This window comes from Scyliorhinus canicula, chromosome 6, assembly GCF_902713615.1.
Source record: "Scyliorhinus canicula chromosome 6, sScyCan1.1, whole genome shotgun sequence".
In the NCBI taxonomy this organism is placed as follows: Eukaryota; Metazoa; Chordata; class Chondrichthyes; order Carcharhiniformes; family Scyliorhinidae; genus Scyliorhinus; species Scyliorhinus canicula.
This window is the reverse complement of record NC_052151.1, coordinates 175,378,368-175,406,010: the sequence shown is the minus strand read 5'-3', so window position 1 is coordinate 175,406,010 and position 27,643 is coordinate 175,378,368. Positions and strand designations below refer to the sequence as shown.

At 48.6% G+C, this 27,643-nt stretch overlaps 1 protein-coding gene across 1 annotated transcript; it reads left to right on the top strand.

Annotated features, from left to right (window-relative positions):
• The first annotated feature begins 21,204 nt into the window (after window positions 1–21,204).
• On the top strand, window positions 21,205–24,154 carry LOC119967958 (probable G-protein coupled receptor 139). The gene is made up of 2 exons (XM_038801058.1): window positions 21,205–21,366; window positions 23,235–24,154. Exons 1-2 carry the CDS (start codon window positions 21,297–21,299, stop codon window positions 24,152–24,154), a joined length of 990 nt encoding a protein of 329 aa, XP_038656986.1. The 5' UTR covers window positions 21,205–21,296.
• The last annotated feature ends 3,489 nt before the right edge of the window (window positions 24,155–27,643 follow it).

Sequence of the window (27,643 nt, the reverse complement as noted above, 5' to 3'; positions counted from 1 at the left end):
AGGCCATGCAAGGTGGTTGGCGCTCCACCAGCTGGCGGGAACGGCCTTAGGCGCCACGCCAGCCGGGGCCGAAGGGACTTTGCCAGCCGGCGGAAGTCCGTGCATGCGCCGGAGCATCAGCGGCTGCTGACGTCATCCCCGCGCATGCGCAGGGGAGGGGGTCACTTCCACCTCCGCCATCGTGAAGACCATGGCGAAGGCGGAAGGAAAAGAGTGCCCCCACGGCACAAGCCCGCCCGCCGATCGGTGGGCCCCGATCACGGGCCAGGCCACTGTGGGGGCACACCCCCGGGGCCAGATCACCCCTCGCCCCCCCCAGGACTCCAGAGCCCCATTCGCGCCACCTGCTCCCACCGGTAAGGTAGGGGGATTGATCCACGCCGGCAGGACCAGCACGACAGCGGCGGGACTTCGGCCCATTGCAGGCCGGAGATTCCCGCCCCTGCCGAGTCTCTGGTGCCGGAGACTTCGGGACACGCCGGGGCGGGATTGACGCCGGTCCCCGGCGATTCTCCGACCCGCCGGGGGGGGGGGGGGGGTCGGAGAATCCCGCCCTAAGTCTTACAAGGAAAGGTTAAGGGTGCTAGGTCTTTTCTCATTAGAATGGAGAAGGATGAGGGGAGATTTGAAGGAGGTTTATAAGATGATCAGGGGAATAGTTAGTCAGTCAGAGACTTTTTCCCCAGGTGTACAAACCATTACAAGGAGACATAAATTTAAGGTGAATGGTGGAAGATATAATGGGGATGTCAGAGGTAGGTTCTTTACCCAGAGAGTAGTGGGGGCATGGAATGCACTGCCTGTGGAAGTAGTTGAGTCGGAAACATTGGGGACCATCAAGCGGCTATTGGATAGGCACATGGATTACGGTAGATTGATGGGATGTACATTAATTTGTTATTAATCGAGGATAAAAGTTCGGCACATCGTGAGCCGAAGGTCCTGTTCTGTTCTGTATTTGTCTATGTTCTATGTTCTAAGGTCGGAATGAGCAAAATGAATCCACCATTACTCAGAATGAGGATAAAATGTGAGTTAGCAGAAAACCAGTAAGAACCAGACTCGATTCCAGCACAAAATCACATTCCATGGCACACACAAAAATTAAAACATGTAACATTTAAAACTTATAGAACATAGAACATAGAGCAGTACAGCACAGAACAGGCTCTTCGGCCCTCAATGTTGTGCCGAGCCATGATCACCCTACTCAAACCCAGATATCCACCCTATACCCGTAACCCAACAACCCCCCCGTTAACCTTACTTTTATTAGGACACGACGGGCAATTTAGCATGGCCAATCCACCTAACCCGCACATCTTTGGACTGTGGGAGGAAACCGGAGCACCCGGAGGAAACCCGCGCACACAGGGGGAGGACGTGCAGACTCCACACAGACAGTGACCCAGCCGGGAATCGAACCTGGGACCCTGGAGCTGTGAAGCATTTATGCTAACCACCACGCTACCCTATAGGTTGTGCAACTTAGGTTGCACATTGAGGATTGACAATTAACTATTCAATCAAATGTATGTGAAGCTCACCCAAACCAATCAGGATGACAAATAAGGTAGGGACAGATGGCCTTCTACTGATAACATTTTCCTTAAACATGAGAGTTCGGACAGCCATTTTCTATCCGCACCAATCTATACTTTTACTTGACTATTCGCTTTGCTTATTTTCATATTTTCCCTTCTTAAACTCTTGAAGTCTGCACAAGCTGTCTGTGCCTGAAGCAAGAAACCATTTCTGTATTACTTTTGAAAGTTAAAATCTTTTTATAAATTACTTCTCTTTAAGTTTTTTGCTGGCAAGGCTTTATTGAGAATAGATTTAAGTTTCTCTCAATTGTAATCAGTAGAGGGAATAAAAGGTTCTTACTTTGCATCCGAGAAGTGGAACTGAAATTTCTACTGAGTTTTAAAGTGTATGCGAGACTGCACGTGAACCGCAAGGTCGATCTCCACAATACCCATTGTGATGCGTGAGGTCCACACTCTCACACCATATGATGAAAGCCATTGAGCTGTCCGGGGAGGAGCAAGACCGTGTTTGTGCAGAGGGTGATGTGGGGGCTGGAAGCAAATGTGGGAACCCTCAAGATACACAGTTGTTCCTCACGCCTCATATGAGTAAACATCCAGCATCATTTATCCCCCTAAAAATGCCATCTCCCTTCCCTTGCGGGGCTGTCGAGGAGCAGCCCAGACAATCTTCGCATCCCCTGGATATCACTGACCTGAACATCTTGAAAGGAGAATTCCCAGACATCACCATGCCAACCGCATCCTCTTCAAGTGCAGATACTCGCACCTTAATGGGGCTAACTACAGGGCAGGCTTCTGGGTAACTCACTGGTGATCACCTCACACCCGATGATCGAAAGCAGGTGGAGGCAGGGATGTCCCAGGGAACCGGAACTCAGAGGGATGCTGGAGCCCAGTCTTCCGAGCCTCAAGCTGATGCTGTGACTCTGGGTGTGGATGTCCCAGAGCTGCTGGAACTGTAAAGGCAGAGTTATGAGCATTAGGAAGGAATGGCAATGTCCCACATTGGACTGAAAGGCCTATTGGAGGAGTCCCATCTCCTTCTGTTCGAGGGAAGGATGCTGTAACTGAAACATATAAAGATCATCACTGCGAGGGTGGCATCCGCATTGGAGACCTTGGTGCAGGAATTTCGCTCCATGGTGGGAGATGTCTGCTCCATGGCTCAGCTCATGACCTCCATGGCTGAGTGCATGGGTTCCACAGAGCAGGGCTTCAAACTGCACGGTGCAGACAACTCTGGGAATCCACGAGTGTCAGCACCAGAGGATGGTAGGGCTTCTGGATCTCACTCCAGCTGCCCTCTATCCCACGGAGGAGTGGCAACAAGGGGTTTTTCACCGTAACTTCATTCCAATGTTAATGTAAGCCTACTTGTGACATTATTAAAGATTGTTATTACTATTATCTCTCGCCTTGCCTTCCCAAGGACGGTAGCACTGCAACACCTGTGATTCACTTGGGATCAAACTGGGTAACTTCCACAATGTGCAGTGGACGTGATAACCAGTGCACCACAGAAGCAGCCAATAGGCTCTGCAGCCTTGTTTAACACAGGGGTGAAGTGTGTGATGTTCTCTGCTTTCTTGATAAGGATGGCTTTGAAGTGTAGTGTTGCACAAAGAACATCAAGCTATGTTGACTAACAAAGCTAATTTATGAACACTACTTATAACTAGATTCGACTGTCTGAATAAGAAACAAAGGGTGCAAAATAAATTATGCTACAACTCTATCAGCAGATCTACTGAACACACAACTACTCTCTATCGCGCCTAAACACCTTCTGCATTAATCAAGGGGGTCACGTGATCTACATGACTGCTCTTGAGCACCATCTGGTGGTTAGATGCATTTACATAAAATTGTTAACTACTCCATTTACCATATAATATTCATATTGTCACATCCCCCTTTCTTTGAAGTTGTTTGGAGACTCATACAAACATATTTGCATGATATGATCATCGTATGCCAAACATGGATCAATTGTTACTGTCCATGTGTTAACAAATTTACAAAGTTCATAAATGAAGTCTGTCTGGTTTATTTTTTATACATGTGGACATTCTCAACCATGTTGGTTCAACAGATGTTGTTGTCTTTATTGCAATAACAGCATCTCATTGTTGGGCTGTAGAAGTTGTAAACGTTGCCTTTAGTAGCTCTGTGTCAAGCTCTATGTGTGGAAATACAGGTTGAGCTGACTTCACTTTGAGAAGTGCTCTACGATTCCTTCATAGGATTGAACCTTCAATTGTTCGAACAATGTTTGAATGTGGAGCTGCCAGGCAAAAACCACGTGCCATTCAAGACCACCTTCCAGGGCAGCACGGTGGTGCAGTGGATAGCACTGGGACTGCGGCGCTGAGGACTTGGTTTGAATCCCGGCCCTGGGTCACAATCCATACAGAGTTTGTACATTCTCCTCATGTCTGCATGTGGGGGTTCGCCCCAACAACCCAAAGATGTGCAGGTTAGGTGGATTGGCCATGCTAAATTTCCACTTAATTGGAAAAAAATAACAATTGTGTATGCTAAATTAAAAATAAAATAAATTTTTAAAAAAAGACCACCCTCAGGTCAGAAGTTGTACACGCATATTATCTCCTGGCACTCACTTTGCTAGATCTTTCACTGTCCAGTCGTAATAAAGTTGCTGATTTTGTTTGTTTTGCCTGATTTTCTGCACATTGTCAGGATTTTCTGAAGTTGAACATGGCCGTGTCGTACGCAGCTGTCGATTCATCAACAGTTGAGCTGGTGAGAATCCAGTCGCTAATGGTGCCGCTCTGTAGCTTAACAAAGCTTAGTATGGATCGCTTCTGCAATCCAATGCTTTTTTGAATAGTTGCTTGGCCATATGTACACCTTATTCAGTCTTCCCATTAGATTGTGGATGAAGTGGGCTGGAGGCAACATGCTAAAAATCATTTGGTTGTGAGAACTCCGTCCAGTCACAGCTGTCAAACATGGTCCATTGCCTCTTATGACAGTGAATGGTATTCCATGCCTTGCAAAGATGGCCTTTATAGCCTTTATGATCGCTTTCAAACCGGCATTGGGTAATTTGATCACCTTGGGGGAGTTCGAGAAGTTGTCTATGACAGATAATCATTTCCATGGAAGAAAAACAGATGGATGCCGACCTTTGACCATGATGTTGTGACTATTTCATGCATTGTAATTGTTTCCTTCTGCTGATAGGACTGCTTCTTCTGAACCATGCTGCAACAAGGTTATTAATATCCTCATTAATGCCTGGCCAATATACGCACTGACCCGCTCTTTGTTTACATTTTTCCATCCCCAGATGGCCCTCATGCACCTTGCTGAGGATCATGTTTCTTAACGAGGTTGGAATTACAATCCGGTCTTGTCTGAGCAGGAATTCGTCCATACTGTTTAGATCCACTCTTATGTTCCTGGAGTTGGAACAAGTTCCTTTCGGCCAACCATTTTGCATGCAATGCAACACATGGTGGATTGTTCCATTCTTGGATGTTTCTTCTTTGATGAGTTTCATCTTTTAATCAGAGACAGGTAGACTTCCTTGAATCAGGATTGCTTGAGGTTTGATGACCTGGACAATGTTGGTCGACCCTAGCTCTTCAGTTGCACGCGACAGTGCATCCGCTACATTATTTTATTTTCCCGGGATGTAGACTAGCTCAAAGTCGTACCTCTGAAGTTTCGTTGTCAGACGTTAGAGTCTCGGAGGCATGTCATGCAAGTTGTTCTTTCTGATAGATACGAGAATGGAGAGCACGGTGGTGCAGTGGTTAGCACTGCTGCCTCACCCGCTGAAGTCCCAGGTTCGATCCCGGTTCTGGGTCACTGTCCGTCTGAAGTTTGCACATTCTCCCCGTGTTTGCGTGGGTTTCGCCCCCACAACCCAAAGATGTGCAGAGTAGGTGGATTGGCCATGCTCAATTGGCCCTTAATTGGAAAAAAATGAATTGGGTATTTTAAATTTTTTTTTTTTTAAACTGATAGATGTGAGAGGACGATGGTCAGTTTCCACTGTGAAGGTGGGTTAACCAGACACATCGTTGTGGAATTTGTCCATTCCAGTAAGGAGACCCCAGCATTCTTTCTCTATTTGCCCAGAGCGCTGCTCGGTTGGTGTCATCGCTCTTGAGGCATATGCAATCGGTTGCCATTGCCTGTCACATGTCTGCTGTTGGAACACAGCTCCTATGCCACCTTTGCCAGAATTTGTGGATAAAACATAGAAGATAGAACAGTACAGCACAGAACAGGCCCTTCGGCCCTCGATGTTGTGCCGAGCAATGATCACCCTCCTCAAACCCACGTATCCACCCTATACTAGTAACCCAACAACCCCCCTAACCTTACTTTTTAGGACACTACGGGCAATTTAGCCTGGCCAATCCATCTAACCCGCACATCTTTGGACTGTGGGAGGGAACCGGAGCACCCAGAGGAAACCCACGCACACACGGGGAGGACGTGCAGACTCCGCACAGACAGTGAGGAGTCTGCACATCCTCCCCGTGTGTGTGTGGGTTTCCTCCGGGTGCTCCGGTTTCCTCCCACAGTTAGGATATCTTTGTGTTACTCTTTGGACCAAAGAAGGACAGGATTGGTGATGTAGTGAGTGCTGTCTTTAGGTCAGACCACTCCTTCTTGTGTTCTTCAGACCAAGTGAAAACAACATTCTTTCGTATTAGCTGTCTCGGAGCCGTGGTCCATGATGACATATTCAGAATGAACTTTCCCAGTAATTTGAACATGACAAGCATTCTAAGAACCGCTTTTTTGTCTTCAGGAGAAGACATTTTGTTGATGGCTGCAAATTTCTCAGTGTTTGGTTGCACACTCTGAGCTGAGATTTGATCACTGAAAATCGTGAGTTTGGAGATACCAAATTGATATTTGGCTCTGTTTAGCTTTAAACCAAACTTCTCGATTCGTTGCATGATTTTAAGAAGTCTTGCATTGTGCTCTTCTTCGTTCGCTGACCATATGATGATGTCATCAACATATATTCTCACACCTGCAATACCTTCTATCATTTGTTCCATCGGCTGATGAAATATTTTGGATGCTGATATGATACCGAAAGGCATTCGATTAGAGCAGTACCTTCCATATGGACTATTGAAAGTGCAGAGTTTACTGCTGGCTTCATCTAGCTTGAGTTGCCAAAAGCCTCTGGAGGTATCCAGTTTTGTGAATACTTTGGCATCTGACATCTCACTCATGATTTCTTCACGTTTGGGAATTGGGTAGTTTTCCCTTTTTATATTTTGGTTTCGATCCTTACGATCAATGCAGATTCTTAGGTCGCCATTTGCTTTCTTAACGCACATCATGGAACTAACCCAGTCAGTTGGTACTTCTACTTTGGTGATTATCTTCAGCTACTGCATACGGTCAAGTTCCAGTTTGAAGCATTCCCTCAAAGGAGCTGGTACCCTCCTGGCTGGATGAATGACTGGCCTTGCATTCTCTCTAACCTGTATTTTATATTTGAATGGCAATGTATCCATTCCATGAAAAAGATCAGGAAACTTGAATGGCTTCAATTTGGTCTTTGCCATTGGCTGAGATCTTGTCTGAGCTGTGAATGCGCTCGCATGCCTGAGCACCCAACCATGAAGATTGCCTTGGTTCTACAACTTTAAATTTGATAGGTATCTTGTTGTTTTTGACTTGAATCGTTAGATAGCAGGTCCCCATTGTGATAATAACATTGCCACTGTAGTCCTGCAACTTGTAGTCAATTTCTACAATTTGAGGTTGTATTTTCAATTTCACTATGGCGGATTAATTTATCAGATTAGGTCGTGCACCAGTATCCTGTTTCATTTGAATATTGGTTCCGTTAATTTTTAACGAAATCGTCCAATCTTCATTGTCGTGAATGATGGAGATTTGTTTTAAACTGTCTGCATCGGAAATTGCTTGATGAACTTTGTCTACACTTTCAACTATATTGACAAAGAAAGAATCTTCTAATTGAACTCATCTTGCACAGTCAGGTCCATTCGCTTAATTTTCCTGTTTCTTTAAACTTACTTCCTGCAAAGATCTTTCCTTGTTTCTTTTAAAATTTAGAGTACCCAATAAATTTTTTCAAATTAAGAGGCAATTTAGCGAGGCCAATCCACCTAGCCTGCATATCCTTAGGTTGCGGGAGCGAAACCCACACAAACACGGAGAGAATGTGCAAATTCCACATCTACAGTGACCCAGAGTTGGGATCGAACCTGGGACCTCGGCCCTGTGGGGCAGCAGTGCTGACAATTTGGTGCCAAATCGCAATTCTTCATCACCTCGACAGCGGCTTCAATGCGTTCTGGAATGCACTTACAGTAAACAGCATTTGCATATCATTAGCGGACCTGACCCGTTATTCTCCTGGGCCTCCGCGATGCTCCGCCTCCAATGGGCCGGATTCCTGACCGCACGGTTTACTTGTGCTTTTAAAAATCGTGAAACTGGCGTTGTGGCTGATGAGGGAGAGAGAATAAGGAGGACACAGAGAGAAGCGACTGTGGGCTGCTGGGCCAGGCACTGGCCGGGTTGGCTGGGGTGACCCCACACGGGACGGGGGTGGTGCCAAGGCACGGACTGCCATTACCCCGCCTGCAACGCACCCACCTTTCCGCGCATCCACTAACCACCCACCGTAGCCCCTGGTTCTGCAGAGTGACGCTGGCCATATGGTTGCCTCTACGTCCCATACCCCACCCTCCAGCACACCTCCCCACCCCACTACCACCCACCGGCGGCCCATCCAGGCCAACACCAACAGCAGCATCAACGAGAGCACTGCGGCCGGGGCCGCACACGGTACCCCTGGCAAGGGCAGTGCCAGCCGATGCTACAGTTGGCATCTGGGACAGGTGCTGGCATCTGGGACTGGCAGCTGCAAACGGACAGTTGACAGCCGCCCAGAATGGAGAGCTGGCCGCCCAGTGGTCCAAGGAGAGGAGGTGCCAAGGAGGTGCCACATTGGGCCTCGCGTGTACCGGTACTGCCTGTCATTCGAGGACCTGGGCATGCCGTTGAAGACTCCACTCAGCAGAGAGACAATGCGACATGACATATGATGGCATACCTGGTATCATGGGGGTAAGGGGGGTCACCCGCTCCAGGGGTCATCAAGGTTACAGTTGCCCTGAACCTTTGTGTCACATCAGCCAGGACCGGGCCATTTCCCTGAGACAGGGCCTTCTCCCTCTGTGTCTGCGCCACGTCAACCAACACCAGGGCAATGCAGCCGACGTACCCAGCCATGGCCTGCTGTGACTGGGCCATGCTGAGGAGCACTGCTGCAATTTTCAGGTGACTCTGGCACATGGTTGCCTGTGAGAGGGCAGCCCTGTCCTGGACCTCGGCCAGCACCTACTCAGAATACCCCAGACCATTGGACATGCTGATCCATAGCCAGAACCATTGCTCCCAATGCCTCCATTGCGGACGCCAACCATGCAGTGTCAGCCTGGTTGGCACACATGGCCGGCACCACCCCTTGCTCCTGCACGCAGATGGACTCCTCCACCTACACTTGCAGGTGCTGGGTGCTCGCCGACATCCACTCTTGTAGTCCCTGGCTCTCTGACTGCATCTGCACTGTGGCTGGGTCGAGATGTTCCAGATGCCGGTGATGCGTCTGGACGACAGCTGGTTCCTGGGGCCGGCCTGCCCTCCGGCCGTCCGGTCCCTTTGCTGCACCTACCTCCCCCTGCTGTACCAGATGGGATGTGTGGTGCGCACCAGATAGTGTCCCAGGAGTCTTCACTAATGTGCCCTACCGAGGTGATTGCCTCTGGGATGGTGGAGGGTGTTGCAGACAGCTGTGATGGAAGGTCAGTGTCATCCTCCGCAGTTCTGCGCTGTCTTCTCGGTGGGGGCGCGGGGGAGGGGGGAGCAAACGCAACTAACGTCACAGTTAGATGGTCCGACGCATGCAGCCCAGGGTTTGGGTAGACGGTGGCCACAGTAGTGAGGGCACCATGTCTTGGCGGATGGCATGGGTGCTGGCATGTGGGGCAGGGTGGAGCTTCAGTCGTCCCCCAGGGTGGAGGGGGCGGGTTACCGGTGTGGGAGGGAAGGGTTAGTGCTAAGGGCACGGAGCAGCCGACTCTCCCTGTTGTGCAGTTTTTTCTTGCTCTGCGTGACAGTCCGTGTGACGTTGCCTGAGGCGCTGATCACCTCTCGCTACCTCTGCCCAGGCACGGTGAACGGTGGCACCTGGAGGATTTCCTCCCGGGCCAGGGTATAGGGTCATCCATCTCTCCTCCACAGTGTCCAGGAGGTTGTCCAGCTCAGCGTTGTGTATACCCATCAGTCTCCTGCCAAGCGCCACATTGACCTGATTGTGTGAGTCCTCTGCAGCCAAACTGGCAAAGGCACAACCGCTTTCCCCATCCCCGAGTCAGTATCGGACCTGGCGGCCATGATTGTGAAATACAGTAATGGCGATACTTCACCCCTCAGTACCTTTTTGCTCTTCTATCACTGCCTGGACATCTTGGCTATCTGGCAGTTATTGGAAATCTGCAAAAATGTCACAAGGGTCACAGTAATATTTTCGCTGGCTTCAACCCCACTGCAGGACAATATCTGGATTTTAAAGTCATGTTCTGCGTAATGGCTGAGTGTGTACTCTAGGAACAAGGCGCCCAGCGCAACCACGGGTCCTGAGGCCTGTCCCGAGATGCTCCATCCCCGACCGGCCAAGTTCCCCACGGCGTGGGACTCTCATGGTCTCATCTGTGTGCATGGGTGGCCACGGACCCGGCAATGCTCCGGGCCGTACCAGCAGCTAGAGCTGGGATCTCTCTGCTGCCTGGCTGCTAACTGACCCCCCCCCCCGCCCCAACCCCCCCGGAGCAGGGAATCGGGAGCCGCTTTGCACCAGTTTTCCTGATGTAAAACACCACCGTTTTCACGCCGGTTGGGGACCATCTCCAGAGCATAGAGTCCAGCCCCATGTTTGTAGCAATATAACAGGATGCTATCTTCAGGACCACTTGTCTTCGGTTTATTTAAAAGATCTTCAGAAAGACAAGCCAATCAAATTGGCAGGTGAATTAACAATAGAGGTGCCAGCTAAAGCTAGGAAGGTAGAGATAACTGAAGAATTGCTCAACTTTTAAATTTGAAAGAGGTGCCAGAAACACCTTGTGGGTCACAGCAACCATCAGTAGAATGAGCTAAAACCCAGTTACAAATGAAACAATTAGAAATGTTGCAAAAAGGGAAAGAAATGGAAATGCAACAAAAATGAAAAGAAATGGAAATGTGGCGGTTGGAATTAGAGAGAGAGGACAAAGCAAAAGAACGAGAGTTCCAGATTAAGGACCTGGAAATTAAAGGGGAGTTGCCAGGAACTAAAGGGACCCAATGGTGAAACCAAAGAGAAAATGCTGGAAAATCTCAGCAGGTCTGGCAGCATCTGTAAGGAGAGAAAAGAGCTAATGTTTCAAGTTCTGATGATCCTTTGTCAAAGCTGCACAATGGTGATATGTTTAAATTCATACAGGCCCTCGTAAGATTCAAAGAGACAGAGGCAGAAATGTTTTTTCCGGCTTTTTAGAAAATAGCAACGCAAATGAGGAGGCAAAAAGAAAAGTGGACATTGCCCGTGCAAAGTAAATTGATGGGGTGGGGACAGGAAGTTTATGCTCCCTGTCAGAGGGGACGTCTAAGGATTATGACGATGTAAAAAAAGCTATTCTGGGTGCATACAAATTGGTTCCTGAAGCATATAAACAAAGTGCTCTGAAATATAAGAAAACAGCTGGGACACACCTATGCTGAATCCAAAAGTGTTGAGCAGAGCAATTTTGACAGATTGGGAGTTGCAACTACCTATGAGGCTCTGAGAGAGATCATATTCTCAGAGGTTTTTACAAATTCCCTCCCTTCTATGATAAGAACACATGTTGAAGACCAAAGGGTAAAGACGACTCAACAAACAGCAATGATGGCTGACGATTCTGAGCAAATCCATAAATGTAAAACTTTGCACCATCAACCCCATAATTTTGAAAAGAGTAGGGGGCGGAATTCTACCCCCCCCCACCACGTTTGTAATGGGCGAGCTGCGATTCTCCGGCCCGTATGGGCCGAGCGGCCTGCCCAATACGACAGGTTCCCGCCGGCACTGTCCACACCTGGTTGCTGCCATCGGGAAAGGCGCGGGAACGCTGGGGGGGGGGGGGGGGGGGGGGGGGAGGGGGCTGTGGGGGGGTGGAGGTTGGGATCCAGCACTTGGGGGGGGGGCTCAAAAGGGGTCTGGCACCGATCGGCTTGCCGGCCTCTCTGAAGGAGGACTTCCTTTCGTCCACCGTCCCGCAAGGTCCATCCGACATTTCCTGCGGGACGGCCGTGGGGAGGACGGCAACCGCGCATGTGCGGGTGACATCATTTACGCGGTGCCGGCTGGGTAATTTACGTGGAGCCGCTTTTATGTGGCACCAAGGCCTGGCGCGTGTAAATAACGCGGCACCGCTCCTAGCCCGCCGGTGGTGGGAGAATAGGGGGCGGGGAGCGGCCTCCGACGCCGGAGTGAAACATTACAGTTTTCTCTCCGCCGTCGGAACAGTCTCCCGGTGGGAGAATTTCGCCCAGGAAATGGGAGATTGAAAGGTTGGCAACATGTAAGGAATGGATTGCTGGGAATATTCCGAGATCTCCTCCGCAGACCAGGAAGGAGACTCAAAAGCCTAGGTGTTACCATTGTAATAAGGTGAGACACGTTCGTTCAGCATGTTGGAAGGTGCGAGGAAAGCCCAAGGCACTTGTTGGAGTTCATAAGGAGGATCTGAAAAGGAAACAAAATGCAGCGACTGACTCAGCGACTAACTTAACTGAGTCTGCCACCACCGTCACAGACTTCATCAGCAAATGTGTGAATGACTGCGTGCCAAAGAAAGCAGTACGTACGTTCCCCAACCGGAAACCATGGCTCAACCGCGAGATTGATTCCCTACTGAAGGACAGATCTGAGGCATTCTAGTCAGACGACCCTGACCTATACAAGAAATCCAGGTACGACCTCCGCAAAGCCATCCGAGATGCCAAGAGAGAAATATCAAACTAAGCTAGAGGCACAGACAGACTCTCGCGGCTGTGGCAAGGACTAAACAACATAACGGGCTACAAAGCAAAGCCGAACAGTATCTCTGGCAGCAGCGCACCCCTCCCCGATGAACTTAATGCATTCTATGCTCGGTTCAAGCAGGTATCCAACAATCCGCTGTCGAGTGCCCCGGCAGCCCATAATTAACCCATACCCACCATCACAGCTTCCGAAGTCAGATCGGCCTTCCTGAAAGTGAACCCGCGGAAGGCGACGGGCCCGGACGGGATCCCTGGTCGTGCACTCAGAGTCTGCGCAGACCAGCTGGCAGAGTTATTCACAGACATCTTTAACCTATCACTACTCCACTCCGAGGTCCCCACCTGTTTCAAGAAGACCACCATCATACCGGTACCAAAGAAGAACCAGGCAACGTGCCTCAATAACTACTGCCCGGTGGCTCTGACGTCAGTTGTAATGAAGGCTTCGAGAGGCTGATCATGAAGTGTATCACCTCCATACTCCCGGAATCAGGAAGAATGAACACCAACACCTCCTCCACAATAGTCCTCAATACCGGTGCCCCGTAAGACTGCGTACTTAGCCCCCTACTCTACTCCCTGGACACACCCGACTGCGTGGCAAAACTTGGTTCCAACTCCATCTACAAGTTTGCTGATGATACGACCATAGTGGGCCGGATCTCGAATAACGATGAGTCAGAATACAGGAGGGAGATAGAGAACCTAGTCGAGTGGTGTAACGACAACAATCTTGCCCTCAATGCCAGCAAAACTAAAGAGCTGGTCATCGACTTCAGGAAGCAAAGTACTGTACACACCCCAGTCAGCATCAACGGGGCCGAGGTGGAGATGGTTAGCAGTTTCAAATTCCTTGGGGTGCACATCACCAAAAATCTGTCCTGGTCCACTCACGTCGACGCTATCACCAAGAAAGCACAACAGCGTTTATACTTCCTCAGGAAACTAAGGAAATTCGGCATATCCACATTAACCCTTACCAAATTTTACAGATGCACTATAGAAAGCATCCTATCGGGCTGCATCACAGCCTGGTATGGCAACTGCTCAGCCCAGGACCGCAAGGAACTTCAGAGAGTCATGAATACCGCCCAGTCCATCAGACAAACCTGCCTCCCATCCATGGACTCCATCTACACCTCCCGCTGCCTGGGGAAAGTGGGCAACATAATCAAGGATCCCTCCCACCCGGCTTATTCACTTTTCTAACTTCTTCCATCGGGCAGGAGATACAGAAGTCTGAGAACACGCACGAACAGACTCAAAAACAGCGTCTTCCCCACTGTCACCAGACTCCTAAATGACCCTCTTCTGGACTGACCTCATGGACTGGCTTCATCCGATGCCAATGCTTATGTAGTTACATTGTATATCTTGTGTTGCCCTATTATGTATTTTCTTGAATTTTGTTTCATTCCCTTTTCTTCCCATGTACTGAATGATCTGTTGAACTGCTTGCAGAAAAATACTTTTCACTGTACCTCGGTACACATGACAATAAACAAATCCAATCTCATGGAGAATACTACAAGGCAGACTGTAGCTTTAAATGGACTTAGGAGACGTGAGGTAAACACTGCTGTGGGAGCAGGTGTGATGAATAACATAAAGGAGAGATATGCAGAGTCTAAGGGGAAGATCACCCCATTGTTCTCAACTGATGTAGCAAAACCCATAAATATTTTACGGGACACAGATGCTACACAAACCCTCTTACTGGAGAAGGATTTGGTTTTCCCTCCAGAGATTTGAATGAAAGCTATGGTATTGGTGAATGCGATAGGTGGAGATTATATCCCAGTTCCATTGGCGAAATGCTCCGGACCAGGAGTTGTCGACGTGGTTAAGAAATTCCCAGTGGCTGGAGTAGACTTACTTTTAGGGAGTGATTGGCAGGAGTGAAGTTTGTTGCTTTATCCCGGATTACAGAGAGTCCGAGGAAAGTACAGCAGATAGCTCATCAGATACCAATGGTATGGCTCGTAGGAATTCTTAGTGGATGGAGCAGACTTACCTATGGGGAATGATTTGACAGAACTGAAGGTTGTAGCTTCAGCCACGATTACAGAAAGTCTGAGGGAAGTATTGCGCATAGCACATGAGTTGCTAATGATAGGACATGTAGGAATTAGGAAAATCCATTGTTAAATTAATGACTCAAAGAAAGAAATGTTGAAAGACATGGTTCACATATCAAATGACAATGGTAGTAAATCTGCTTCTGTTGATACTGATGAAATTTTCTCGATGAGAATGATTCCTCACAGAATCTTGTTAAAGATAAAATCTAGTAGAGAATCAGAATCTGAGAATAACAAGACCGAACGTAGTCCTGAGAAATGAAGATGAGAGTTCAGAATCTGATCTGTGTTCTGATTATGAAGAAATGGTAAACAACTGCTGTTGAATAGATTGTGTCTAACTGATCTTGAACCGTTAGTAAACGATTCTTCCAAAGATAAGGGGCTGGATTCTCCATTCTGCAGACTAAGTCCCTACTCCGGCTTGAAAACGGTGGTGTTTTACGCCAGAACAACTGCCACAAAATTGCCATACTCCGGGGGTTGGTTAGCAGGGAGGTAGCATCGACCTCCCAGCTCGAGCTGTCGATACAACCTGGAGAGTTCCCGGGTCCGTGGCCACGCAAACGCACTGCGGCGGCCCACAAAAATAGCCACCCCTTTGGCTGGCACACGCACCCCGAACTGCACCACACAGTGTCCCAGCCCCGAATAATCCCCCCCTGCCCGCTGATTGGCCTTCCTCCGACTGTGGCGGCGATGGACTGAGTCCGCAGCCACCATGCTGCGTTCCCGACGGTGAGACCATGACAGACCCACGCCGTCGGGAACATGGCCTGTCGGAGACGCAGCATCGCGGGGCAGACACACAGCCAACGTTCGGAGGCCGTGGATACGGCTTGTGGCGTACTCCTAGGGTACGCCGCTTTTCAGAGGGCGAGCATCGTGAAAGTAATGCTGCCCCCGATTTCGTCACCATCGGCGATTCTCCGCCCCGTTGCCGAATGCGATTTTGCCGTCCAAGAAAGAAGACAGCAAATCGGAATAAGAAATAGTTTTACAGCCAGATATTAATGTATACTCCAAGCAGGCAGCTAATCCTCACATTAATTTCCCTTCCACAGAACCGCTGTGCCCTAACATTTCATTCCTTTTAGAGATTGGCACATGTAACTAATGGTGTCCTGCAAAAATCTGTGGAGCCTCAACTATTCGTCATATTATTAATGACTTACTGATGGGATAAAAAGTCACACATGCAGAGGACACAGAGGTTGGCACCATTGTAAGCCATTGTGGATGGAGCACCAAATTGCTGAGAGATGTGAATAGATTCAGTGAATGGGCAAAACGGTGTCAAATAGATTTCAATGTGGCAAATGTGTTGTAATCAATTCTAGAACGAGCGTGGATTCAAATGATCATTTTTTAAATAGCTTATGTAAATATGTTGTGGGGAAATACAGAAAATAATGAAAAAGGCAATTGGAACACTGAAATCTACATCCAGTGGTTAGCATACACTGGGGTAGAGGCCATGCTATAGAGAATCACTGCAGTGCAGAAGGAGACAATTCAAACCATTGAGTCTGTACCAACGCTCTGAAAGGTAACCCTTCCTATGGCCAGGCCCCCACCATATCCCCTTAACCCTGCAATCCCACCTAACCTAAACTTTTAGACACTAAGGGGCAATTTAGCATGGTCAATTCACCTAACCTGCACATCTTTGGGCTGTGGGAGGAAATCGGAGCACCCGGAAGAAACCCACGCAGACACGGGGAGAAAATGCAAACTCCAGACAGACAGTCACGCGAAGCTGGAATTGAACCTGGGAACCTGGAGCTGTGAGGCAGCAGTGCTAAACACTGTGTTACTGTGCTGCCCGATGTGATCGCCCTATGCAGCTAATGAAAACCCTGGCTGGAGCACATCTGGAGGACTGTGAGTAGTTCTGGGCACCATACATCAGGAAGAATATATTGGACTTGGAGGGAGTGTAACATAGGTTAAATAAGGGTTAAATAACAAGGAGAGATTGCACAAACTATGGTTGTATTCCTGGAATTTGGAAGTTTATGAGGTGATTTGGAACAGATAGCGATCAAGGCTGTGATTTGAACACCACGTAACGCCCATGGTGCTGGTTAAATTATGGGTAAGGTCAGAATCCAGGTTCAATCCGGACGCCAATCAGACTGCAATCTCAGTGGCAGCTCCTGACGGCAAGTTCTGGAACTCGTCCAAATATGACAAGCCTATCATGAACCCCAATTTGCATTCATTTCAATCTCATCAGTGAGATTGAAGTCAAATGTCGCCTGGGAATTGAATGGCTCCCCAGTGGGAAATCTCGCAGATGTTGTTTCATACTCCTTTTGAAACGTGAAGCTGGTGCAATGGCTGCTGAGGGGAACTGAGGAGGTGAGTGGCCAATCGGATTTCCTAGCATGCAGTTCAAGGGCATTGGAGCTGTTTCCCCAGTGTTCGGGCAGGGGGACCCCTCAGGGGGTTTGGGCTTGGTCGGGGGTGCTGATGTTTTCAAGTTGAGGGGTCGCCAATGGGCTGGGGGTGGAAGCATTGAGGGTATTTTTGTCTGTGAGGCCTTCAGTCATCTTTAAATGTGGTGGATACCCATAATTGGGGCAACTACAGCTTCTGTCTGTCTGTCCTACCAAACACTTCTGAGGACAGGTCTCTGTTCTTGGTTACATGTTGAATGTTGCTCTGACTCCCTTTGATCATGAGCAGCATCTAGCTTCACAGCTGAAGGCTATTGCTCCTAAGGAATTGGCCTTGTTAGATGTGAGAGCATTTCACAGCTACTGTGTTGTGTTTGTTTCTTGCTCCTGCTGGTGGCTGCAGATACCTGGAGGCTGCTGTTGATTTTTCCTTCTTTTTCTGTAGCTGGAAACATTTTCTCAGATTCCTGAGTCATGGAGTCATGGTTAGTGTGGATTGGGGAACGTAACATAGTTTATTTTCAAATCTTTGTTACCTTTGGCTATTTAAGAAACAAAATATTCTCAAATGGATTCCCATGGGTACACCTACCATGTTTCAGATGATGATTGTTGCATTGCATTTCAATCAAACTTTGAAGCCTCAACAGTTTTCCTGACCTCGAGAAGCGTCAGCACCATAGAGCAGTGTTCTTCAAAGTCAGTGGCACGACCCACAGGTGGGTCGCGGGCAGGGTGTTGGGAGGGTCGCGGAGCCGTTGTCCGTTGCGCTCCCGGTCGTGCAAATCCCCGCGCAGCAGCCGGCTTTTCACAACGCCGGCTGCAAGGGGCCGCGAACATGTTTTTAAAAAAAGTCGGCCGCTTTGCCCATGTGCGCACGATGATCGGCGCGAATGCGCATTCTGCGAACATGTTTTTTTAAAAATCGGCCGCATTGCCCAATCATTGTGCTGATAATCGGGCACGCATGCACAGTGTGACCGCTATTTTTTTAAACGGTTGCCACTTTTTGTTTTACAAGTACTGTAGTGATTTTTATTCGTTTATTTTATTCATTTAATTATTATGTTTTCATTTATTTTACTTATTTTATTTTTTATTTTTTTTTACAAGTTTGGGGGAGTGGTTTATTTAATAAAATTTTACAGGAAGAAAATTCAGAACCTTGGACAGATGGAGACTCCATACTTTCCGACACCGGAAGGCTTAACCTTCATCCAGCAGGTTCCATTGGAGGAGCGTGTACGAGGGCCAAAGGGACCCAAAACCATTTCCTCCATTTTTGCCAGCAGCAAACAAGGTAAGAGAAAACGGTGAATCGCACAGGTTGGCCGGCGTGGGTCGCGAAGATCGGCCGGCGTGGGTCGCACTGGTCGGCCAAGTTGGGTCCCGAAGGTCGGCCGGTTGGTAAAAATGGGTCCCCGGAAAGAACGTTTGAAGAACACTGCCATAGAGGCAGCAGCCAACAATCAAACACTGAAGAGCTGGGCTTCAGCATTGGGGACACCCTCACCACCAAAGGGTTTGTGTGTTGATCAGGGGAAGGCACCCTGAGCACGGCCTGCCTAATGTTCCCGGCAGGGGTCTGGGGTCTAGGGGCTCCTGATGTGGCCTGTGGGGTGATGTGACAGAGTGAGGATCTCCAGCACAATTGGCTCACTGGGTGGCACTCTGAGAGAAGATGGGAACAGTAAGGGTGGGGGAGGCTTGGGGAATTTGAGGGTCCCGGGGTGGAGGCTCTCACTGAATCTCAGTCTCCCTCCTTCTCCAATTCCTCACCGATACAAAAATGGATGGCGGTGTCGGATCCACAGAGGATGCCCTCGCAGTGCTGGTGGCAGCCCAGGTGGCCAGATGCCAGAGAAGGCAGCAGGTTGACACAGGTTAGAGGCGGCACACCATGTCCAGGTGGCAGCCGCACACCCTGAATACCCGGCCACCTATCAGGCCGAGGAGAACCCAGAGGGGGATGCCAGAGATGGTCCAAGGTGTACAGGCGTCATCGGGCATTCGAGGAGATGATGGACAGCATGTGCTGCAGGAGGCTCCATCTCAACAAAGAGACAGTGTGGCACCTGTGCCATGGGTAGCGGACTAGACAGCCCATGGTGAAGGAGGGCACCCGCAGCCCCAAATGTCTGTGCCGCCTGTTCATTCCTGGGCTCGAGCAGGGACCTGTGCAGCTTTTCACAAGCTACAGCTCACAAGTACACCTGTGAGGTCACCAATGCCTTGTCTGCCCACGCAGCTTCCTCTACCACATTTGAGCTGGACCAAGCTCACCAAGATGCCCTGCTGCAGGATTCTCTCCCATTACTGGGATACTGCAGGCCCGGGGGTATTTGATGGCATGCATGTCGCCTTGTGTGCACCAGGACATCAGGGAGTTTCCTTCATTTACAGGAAGGGGTTCCACTGCCTGAATGTTCAACTCATGTGTGACCACCACCTCCAGATCATGCATGTGTGTGAACCCTTCCCAGGGAGCATGCATGACAGCTACATTCTGGGATTCTGGGAGATCCATTGCATCTTCTGGGACCACCCCAGGATGATGCTTTGGGTGATAAGAGGTACCCGTGGAGACTGGTGACTGAAGGGGTGTTTGATCTTGGACCACTTGTCCAGGGAATGCGGGGTGAGGGGATCGGTGGTCAACATGGGGTGGGGGTGCAGGCAGGCCCGCTGTGAAGATTAAATTGACTGAGGCTTCACATGTACCAGGTGTACATGTTTTATTTCTGAACATTTGACATTTCCACTTCCTCTAGGTACAGATAGTGCATTTATCTCCCCCTGCCCAATCAGTGATCCTCAATCTTCTCGATTGTTTGTGGTCTATTGCTATGTCTGGGTGTGTCCCCAGGATGCACATTAGAGGTGGAGGCAACCTTTTGCTTTTTGAGCATGTGGCCTTTGATGCCCTTGGCAGGCGTCCATCAGCAGCTATGTGGTGCTCAGCAGATTGAGCCCCAGTCCTGTCCACTAATGTAGCCACTGAAGTGTGTGTCTCTGCACTGACAGAAACTTGGGGTGATAGCTGTGACACCTTGATGGGGGTTTACTCAGAGGAGGGGGCATGACTCCAAATGGCCAGGCTCCATCAAATGAAGATGAAGGGAGACATGGACATGTGGTCCCTGAGAGGGAAGGATCATATTGCCTGACATCAACAGTTCACTTGAGACGGGTCACCTGGGTGAAGGGGCAATGGATGCTCACCATTGCGGTGCATCCCAACCTTGCGGTCAGCGACAGATGTCTCCTTGGTTAACCCTGCGATTGCCAGGGCCTGTTCCTCATAGGGGGGGAGGATTCAGATCTCTGGTACTCCACTCCCCCCACCACGTCTTGGCTGTTTCCTACGCCTTATGGGCTGTCTTGTTCTGTGGGTGCCGGCGTTGGACTGGGGTGAGCACAGTAAGAAGTCTTACAACACCAGGTTAAAGGTTGTTCTGTGGGGGCAAAGAAAGGGCTTTGTGAGACGCGCACCTGATGGATTAGGGTGTGCGGTGCTGTGGTGGCATGTGTGGGCATCATAACTGGACATGAAGGGGTTGTAGCAGGGGGAATGGAAGTACCTTGGGGGGCTTATCCAAATACCCCTGAAGGTGGCAGGACAGGTGAATAGGGCAGTTAAGAAAGCATACTGGACACTTGCCTTTATCAGCTGAGGCATTGATTATAAGAACAGGAGATTATGTTGCAGCTGTACAGGACTTTAGTTAGGCCACAGCTGGAATACTGTGTACAGTTCAGGCAGCAAACCTCAAAATCTTATAAAAATGCTTGGACGAGCGCTTGAAAAGTGGGGTGAGTGTAGATTTAGGGTCTTTTTTTGTTAGTGCAGGCTTGATGGAGTTTCTTCTGTACTGTATGATTCTATGATTCGATCTAATTGTTTCTATTTAGGTATTTTTCTCAAACTGCACAATAACAAGCTCAACTATTTTATTGTTCTGAAGTATCAGAAAACAGAAAAATAATTTAATTGATTCTATTTGTTCAGTGACTGTCACTAATGCTACTAATGATGTAATGTGACTGACTCCCCGGATGGTTGATGTGTGGTAAATATAAAGCTCCCTTCCTGTGCCTCTGCCGTGTACGAGTCAAAGACTTTCAGCTTGGACAGAATTCATCCACTGTCACAGAAAATGGGGCAGCTGACTATTCTGCTGATAAAGGAGATTTACTACCCGATTCTCGCAGTTGTTGGTGTTCCCGGTGAGTTATTGTAATCTGTTTGTTGTTAATCTGTATTAATGCACTCCTTGTCCTTCCTGCCTGTTTGATGAAGTGTGGTGTTTCCTGGATTACAGTTGCACAGAATCAATTGTTACCAGAACAAAATCATGAACCGTGTCCCTATAATTCCAATGTTCCAGGAATCGGACAACCTGACTGAATCCTTAATGTTTGCACACTCGGATTTGAAAGATCTTCTGCACCAACTTGTCATCTCATGCAGGCTTAGGACTGCAGCAGTTTATCAAAATGTGTGGGTAGGTTTCCCAAAAAAATGGGTCCAGTACTAATTGTATCTCACTCAGTTCTGTGTTGTTAATTACCTGCAGCAGAGTAAAATGCTCTCAACATACATCTCCATATATATTTGAATTTGGTACACAACAAGGCGAGAAGGGAGCAGGAGTAGACCATACAACCCATTGAGTTTGCAGAATGATAATGGCTGATTTTGGGCTCCAACTCCAATTTACTGCCCACTTCCTTGTATATGGCTGAGGCCAACGCACTGATCATTGAGTAACTCAACTAGTCACAGCCAGCCTGCCAAGTGGAAAATGTCTCCTTTATGCCTACTTTATCCTTCCTGTCCATTATCCAACCATCTATCCTTCCTAATATCATATCCCCAACGCGATGTGTTTTTGTATGTTAAACTTTTATTATTGAATGTCTTGGAAATCTAGGTATACTACATCAACTGGTTCCCCGTTATCTAACCTAAAAGTTACATCTTGTGAAAAGTACAATAAATTTGCCGTTTTCAAATCATTCTATAATTTTTCAAGTGCATTTTTAAGTCTTTCTTGATGATAGATTCCAGCATTTTCCTGACAACTGATGTCAGATTAGCTGGCTTTGTCTTTCTCTCCTTTCTTGAACAGAGGTGTAACTTTAATAAGTTACAATCTTCTGGGACTGCTCCAGAATTGAGGGAACTGTTTCTGCAGCTACCTCTTTTAGAATCCTATGGTGTAGACCTAGATATAGACGATTAGGTCACGAGGGTTTATCAGATTTTAGTCCCTTAATTTTCTCGCATACTTTTTTTCTGTTGATATCAATTTCCTTAATTTCTTAACTGTTTTACGTTCCTAGGTTGCCCTCGATTTCTGGAATTAAACTTGTGTTTTCTACTGTGAAGGCAAATACAAAATATTTGTTCAATGTCTTTCATATTTCATTCTTCTCAATAATAATTTCTCCTGTTTCTGCTTCCAAGGAACCAATGTTCACTTTCACTGCGCTCTTCATTTTAATCTCCTTGTAAAAGCTCTTATAATCTGTTTTTAGTTAAATTTATTCAAGTATTCTATCTCTTTCCCTTTACGTCAACATTTTGGTGGTCCTTTGCTGGTTTCGAAAACATTCTTGATTATTAGGCTTGCTACTATTCTTTGGAGCATTATAAGGCTGTTCTTTTAATCAACTACCATTCTTAGTATTCGTGAGTAAGTCACGGATGGATATTTATTGCTGAATTTTAGTTTTTCAATGGAATATTAATTGGTGAACATTTAAAAAAAAAATTTAGATTACCCAATTATTTTTTCCAAGTAAGGGGCAATTTAGCGTAGCCAATCCACCTACTCTGCACATTTCTTTGGGTTGTGGGGGCGAAACCCACGCAGACATGGGGAGAATGTGCAAACTCCACACGGACAGTGACCCAGAGCCGGGATTCGAACCTGGGACCTCAGCGCCGTGAGGCAGCTGTGCTAACCACTAGGCCACCGTGCTGCCCTGATTGGTGAACATTTTGCACCATTCCTTTAAATGTTTGCCGCTGTTTCTTCTTTCCATAGCTTTTAGATCATGGTACTCAAATTCTCTTCTCTCTCTTGCAGCAAACTTAATGACGATTGTGACACTATCTCGAGGAAACTGCGGCCTTTCCAAATGTATCTCCATCTACATGGTGGCCATGGCAACAGGAGACCTACTAGTTATGATTATCAATGTAATGGTGTATTATATTTTCAGTTATCATTTTTCACATTCATTCCTATCTCACACTCCCGTGTGTAAGTTCATTCTATACCTGACTGTTGTCAGCCTCGATTTGTCTGTTTGGTTCACTGTTTCCTTCACATTTGACCGTTTTATAATTATCTGCTGCCAGACGTTTAAAACAAAATACTGCACCGAGAGAACTGCGGCTCTGGTTATAACAATGGTCTCTATCCTGATCTTTTTGAAGAACATCCTGATGTTTTTTGCCTATGAATCTGAACAGATCATTAACAAATTGTGGTGGGGCTGCCGGGCAAATCTGGCATTTGTTTCCTCACCTTTTGGTGCAGTGTGCATCTGGTTTCACAGCATCTGGCGTGTCTGGCTCCCATTTACTTTAATTGTCCTGTTTAATTCTTTGACAATCAGATGTGTTTTAGTGGCCAGCAGAGCTCGTAGGAGACTCCGGGGTCACAGCAGTGAGAATCAGAGTGATTCAGAGATGGAGAATCGAAGGAATTCCATCATTTTACTCTTCACTATCTCGGGCAGTTTTGTACTGTTGTGGTTGACAGCCCAAGTGAGTTTTGTAACGACAAGACTGGCAAACACAAATAAATATCAAGGTGACCGCACAGCGCCTGCGTATATCGCCACTGAAACTGGAGCTTTGATAAAACTTTTGAATTCCTGCATAAACACGTTTATTTATGCAGCCACCCAGAGGAAATTCAGGGAAGAACTCAAGAAAGCGTTGAAATGTCCCTGGACACTGATTGAAGGATTGTTTAAAAGTGAAGCCAAACCAATCTAGAATTCACTTTGGAACATTAGAATTAGGTTTCAGTTCCTGTTTTTGATCAATCCGATCTCTCCTTTGGACATTTACGATGGATTTCCACAATCTTTATCGGTACAGAGTTAAATTTCTCTTTCTACAGCAGACACCACAACAAAGGTTGCTCGTCCAGCCATAGTAACTTCACTTATGATTCATGCAGTATGTATTTTTATAGTAAGAAGTTTCAATACTTGGTCTCCATTTATCTTGATACGGAAGGTTTTGAAGCTCAGACACTCCTCCAAGAATTGTGTCTGATGTCAGGGAGCATCCCAAGTCCTGGTGTGACCAGCTCCCTCCCTCCAGGTCCCCGCATGCTCTCTCCCATCACTCCAGACCAAAGAGAGTGATCTCGAGTTAAAGTGAATCAAAACACATGAAGACCTGAATTAGGAGCAGGACTGGACCACTTGGTTCCAGCAGCCAGCTCCGCCATTCAATAAGCTCATGGTGCATCGAATTGTAACCTAAAATGGACAGATCCCGCCCCAGGGAGAGATCCATAACAGGAATGTCTCGAAAGATAAACTCCTTTATTGAGCAGATGAGGTGAGTAGATCCATGAAGGTTCAACCAGCCGAGCCAAAAAGAGTTCTCCTTCTTCTCCCACGTGCACAAGGCCTACTCATGTGTCGACTTTTTCATCATCGGACAAACAGTGCTTTTAGTGGTTGTAAGGGCAGAATACTTTGTGATCGTGATCTCCGACCACATGCCTCATTATATGGATGTAAAGGTGGAGAACGGCTGGGCCTAATGGCCTCCAAGGAGGCTGTACACAGCCCTCACCATCGATAGGAAATTCTATGAAAAATATCCCAAGCCAATGACAGTTAAAAAACTGGAAACAGAACGGGGGCGATCTCACCCTCCATGTTCTGCCAGGCACTGAAGGTGGTGATCAGGGGGGAAATAGTAGCTGACAGGGTGTGGTGAATGTGGTGAATGTATTCACCATAATATAAGTTGTCTGTATAGTAATGTGGCCGATGGCCAGGGAATGGTAATATGATCTCCTTCCATGTATTGCACCGGAACCCTGGTGGGCTCTGCCTCTGGCTCCGCTCCCCCGGGTGGTATATAGACCGGCCGCCTGGGGGCAGCGCTCAGTTGTTGCAGCACTCACAGGCAGGCAAGTTCTTGGATAATAAATCCTAAATTCACTCGTTCTCATCGTCTTGTAGTGAATTGATGGTCCATCAATTTATTATCCAAAGACATCACTGTGGAAGCCGCTCTGAAGCCTGATAAACTGGAACTCGACGCACGAGCAGCAGAAGCTAAGGAAATCTTCCCCCACTGGCTCCGCTGTTTTGAGACCGACTTCGAATCCTCTGAAACGCCTCCCTCCGATGCCCTCAAGCTGCGCCTCCTCCACACTTGGTAAGCCACCGAATCTCAGGTATGATTGAGGACGCAGTCACGCACAAAGCGGCGGTCGCGATTCTAAAGTGACAGTTCGTGAACCCCGTGAACGAAGTGTTCGCTCGGCACCTCCTCGCTATCCGCTGTCAATGTGCTGGGGAATCGCTGGACGAGTATCTAGAGAACATGACTCCACTCGCCCTCAACTGCAACTACAGGGGTGTGAAGGCCGAGGAGCACATGCAGCTGATGATCCGGGACACCTACGTGGCTGGGGTCCGGTCTAACTATGTCCGGCAGTGACTGCTGGAAAATGGGGACACTGATCTACAGGACATGGTGAAATTAGCCACCTCGTTAGAGATGCCCTACCAGAGCCTCAGCGCGCTCCCGGCAGATCCAGCAAACCCCTCGGTCGTACCACAGACGCTGCCTTCACCAGAGCCGACTACATCCCAGGCCTGTGCCGCGCGGCTGCCCGCTCAGCCCGGGGGACTGTCTTGCTACCTCTGCAGTCAGGGCCAACACCTCAGACAGCATTGCCCAGCCCGCACTGTAACATGCAGCGACTGCGGTGAAAAGGGACATTTTTCCAGTCTTTCTGGCCCAATCCAAAGCCCCGAAGTCAAAACCTTACCAGGCCCGATGCACGGACTCACAGGCCCATAGACCCCACAATGTGGCTGCATGCCTGACGGTACCGCCGACTTCAGACGTGTCATCCGCCTCGTGCAGCTCGTGAGGGGCACCATCTTTAACTCAGTCCGACACGTAAGCCCCATGGGGGCGGCCATATTGGCCGCCATCTTAAACACCAACTGACACGTGTGACAGATGGGGGCGGCCATTTGGTCACCATCTTCAATTCAGCCCGACACCGTGCACCTCATGGGGGCCGCCATCTTGTGACTCCGATACCTCTGACCATGCAGACTACCCGCAGCACGGCGCAGTCACCCTCGACCAATCGAGGCCAAAACATCTGAAGAATTCGATGATGGCCGTCTGGGTCAATGGGCGCGAGACCCCCTGTCTTTTCGACTCCGGGAGCACAGAGAACTTTGTCCATCCCGACACGCTAAGGCACTGCTCCCTCCACAACTACCCCACGTCCCAAAAATCTCCCTTGCCTCCGGATCCCATTCGGTACAGATCCGGGAGTACTGTATCGCGAACCTCGCGATACAGGGTGCAGAGTACACCCATTTTAAACTGTATGTCCTCCCTCACCTCTGAGCCCCCCGATTGCTTGGACCCGACTTCCAATGCAGTCACCGAAGCCTGACCCGAAAGTTCGGCGGACCCCTACCCCCTCTCACTGTATGTAGCCTCGCGACCCTTAAGGTCCCCCCTCTTTGCTCTTTGCAAACCTCACCCCCGACTGTAAGCCCGTCGCCACCAGGAGCAGGCGGTACAGTGCACAAGACATGGTTTTTTTCAAGTCAGACGTCCAGCGGCTCTTGAGGGAGGGGGTCATCGAGGCCAGCAACAGACCCTGGAGAGCACAAGTGGTGGCTGTCAGGACCGGGGGAAAGAATCGGATAGTTGTGGACCACAGCCAGACCATAAAGTGATTCAGGCAACTTGATATGTACCCCCTCCCCCACATAGCGGAGATGGTCAACCAGATCACACAGTACCTGGTGTTCTCCATGGTAGATCTGAAGGCTGCCGACCACCAGCTCCCGATCCCGCCCGGAAGATCCCAACTACACTGCTTTTCAAGCAGCCGACCGGATCTTCCACTTCCTCAGGGTCCCTTTCGGCGTCACTCATGGGGTCTCGGTTTTCCAGAGAATGATGGACCGAATGGTGGACCAGTACGGGCTGCGGGCTATATACCCGTGCTAGGACAATGTTACTATCTGTGGCCATGATCAGCAGGACCACGACGCCAACCTTCAGCGGTTCCTCCAGACCGCTCAATCCCTCAACCTCACAAATAACAAGAAGTGCATTTTCCGCACAGCCCGGCGAACCAAACTCGGCTATGTTGTGGAAAACAGGGTCCTTGGGCCCGCCCCGACCGCATGCGCCCCCTCATGGAACTTCCCCTTCCCCACAGCGTCAAGGCCCTCAAACGCTGTCTGGGGCTAT

Excerpts from the sequence above, each read along its gene's own strand:
- LOC119967958 (XM_038801058.1), top strand. The coding sequence starts at position 21,297 with ATGGGGCAGCTGACTATTCTGCTGATAAAGGAGATTTACTACCCGATT. Across the intron at positions 21,367-23,234 it reads CGCAGTTGTTGGTGTTCCCG|CAAACTTAATGACGATTGTG; the intron begins GTGAGTTATTGT and ends TCTCTCTTGCAG.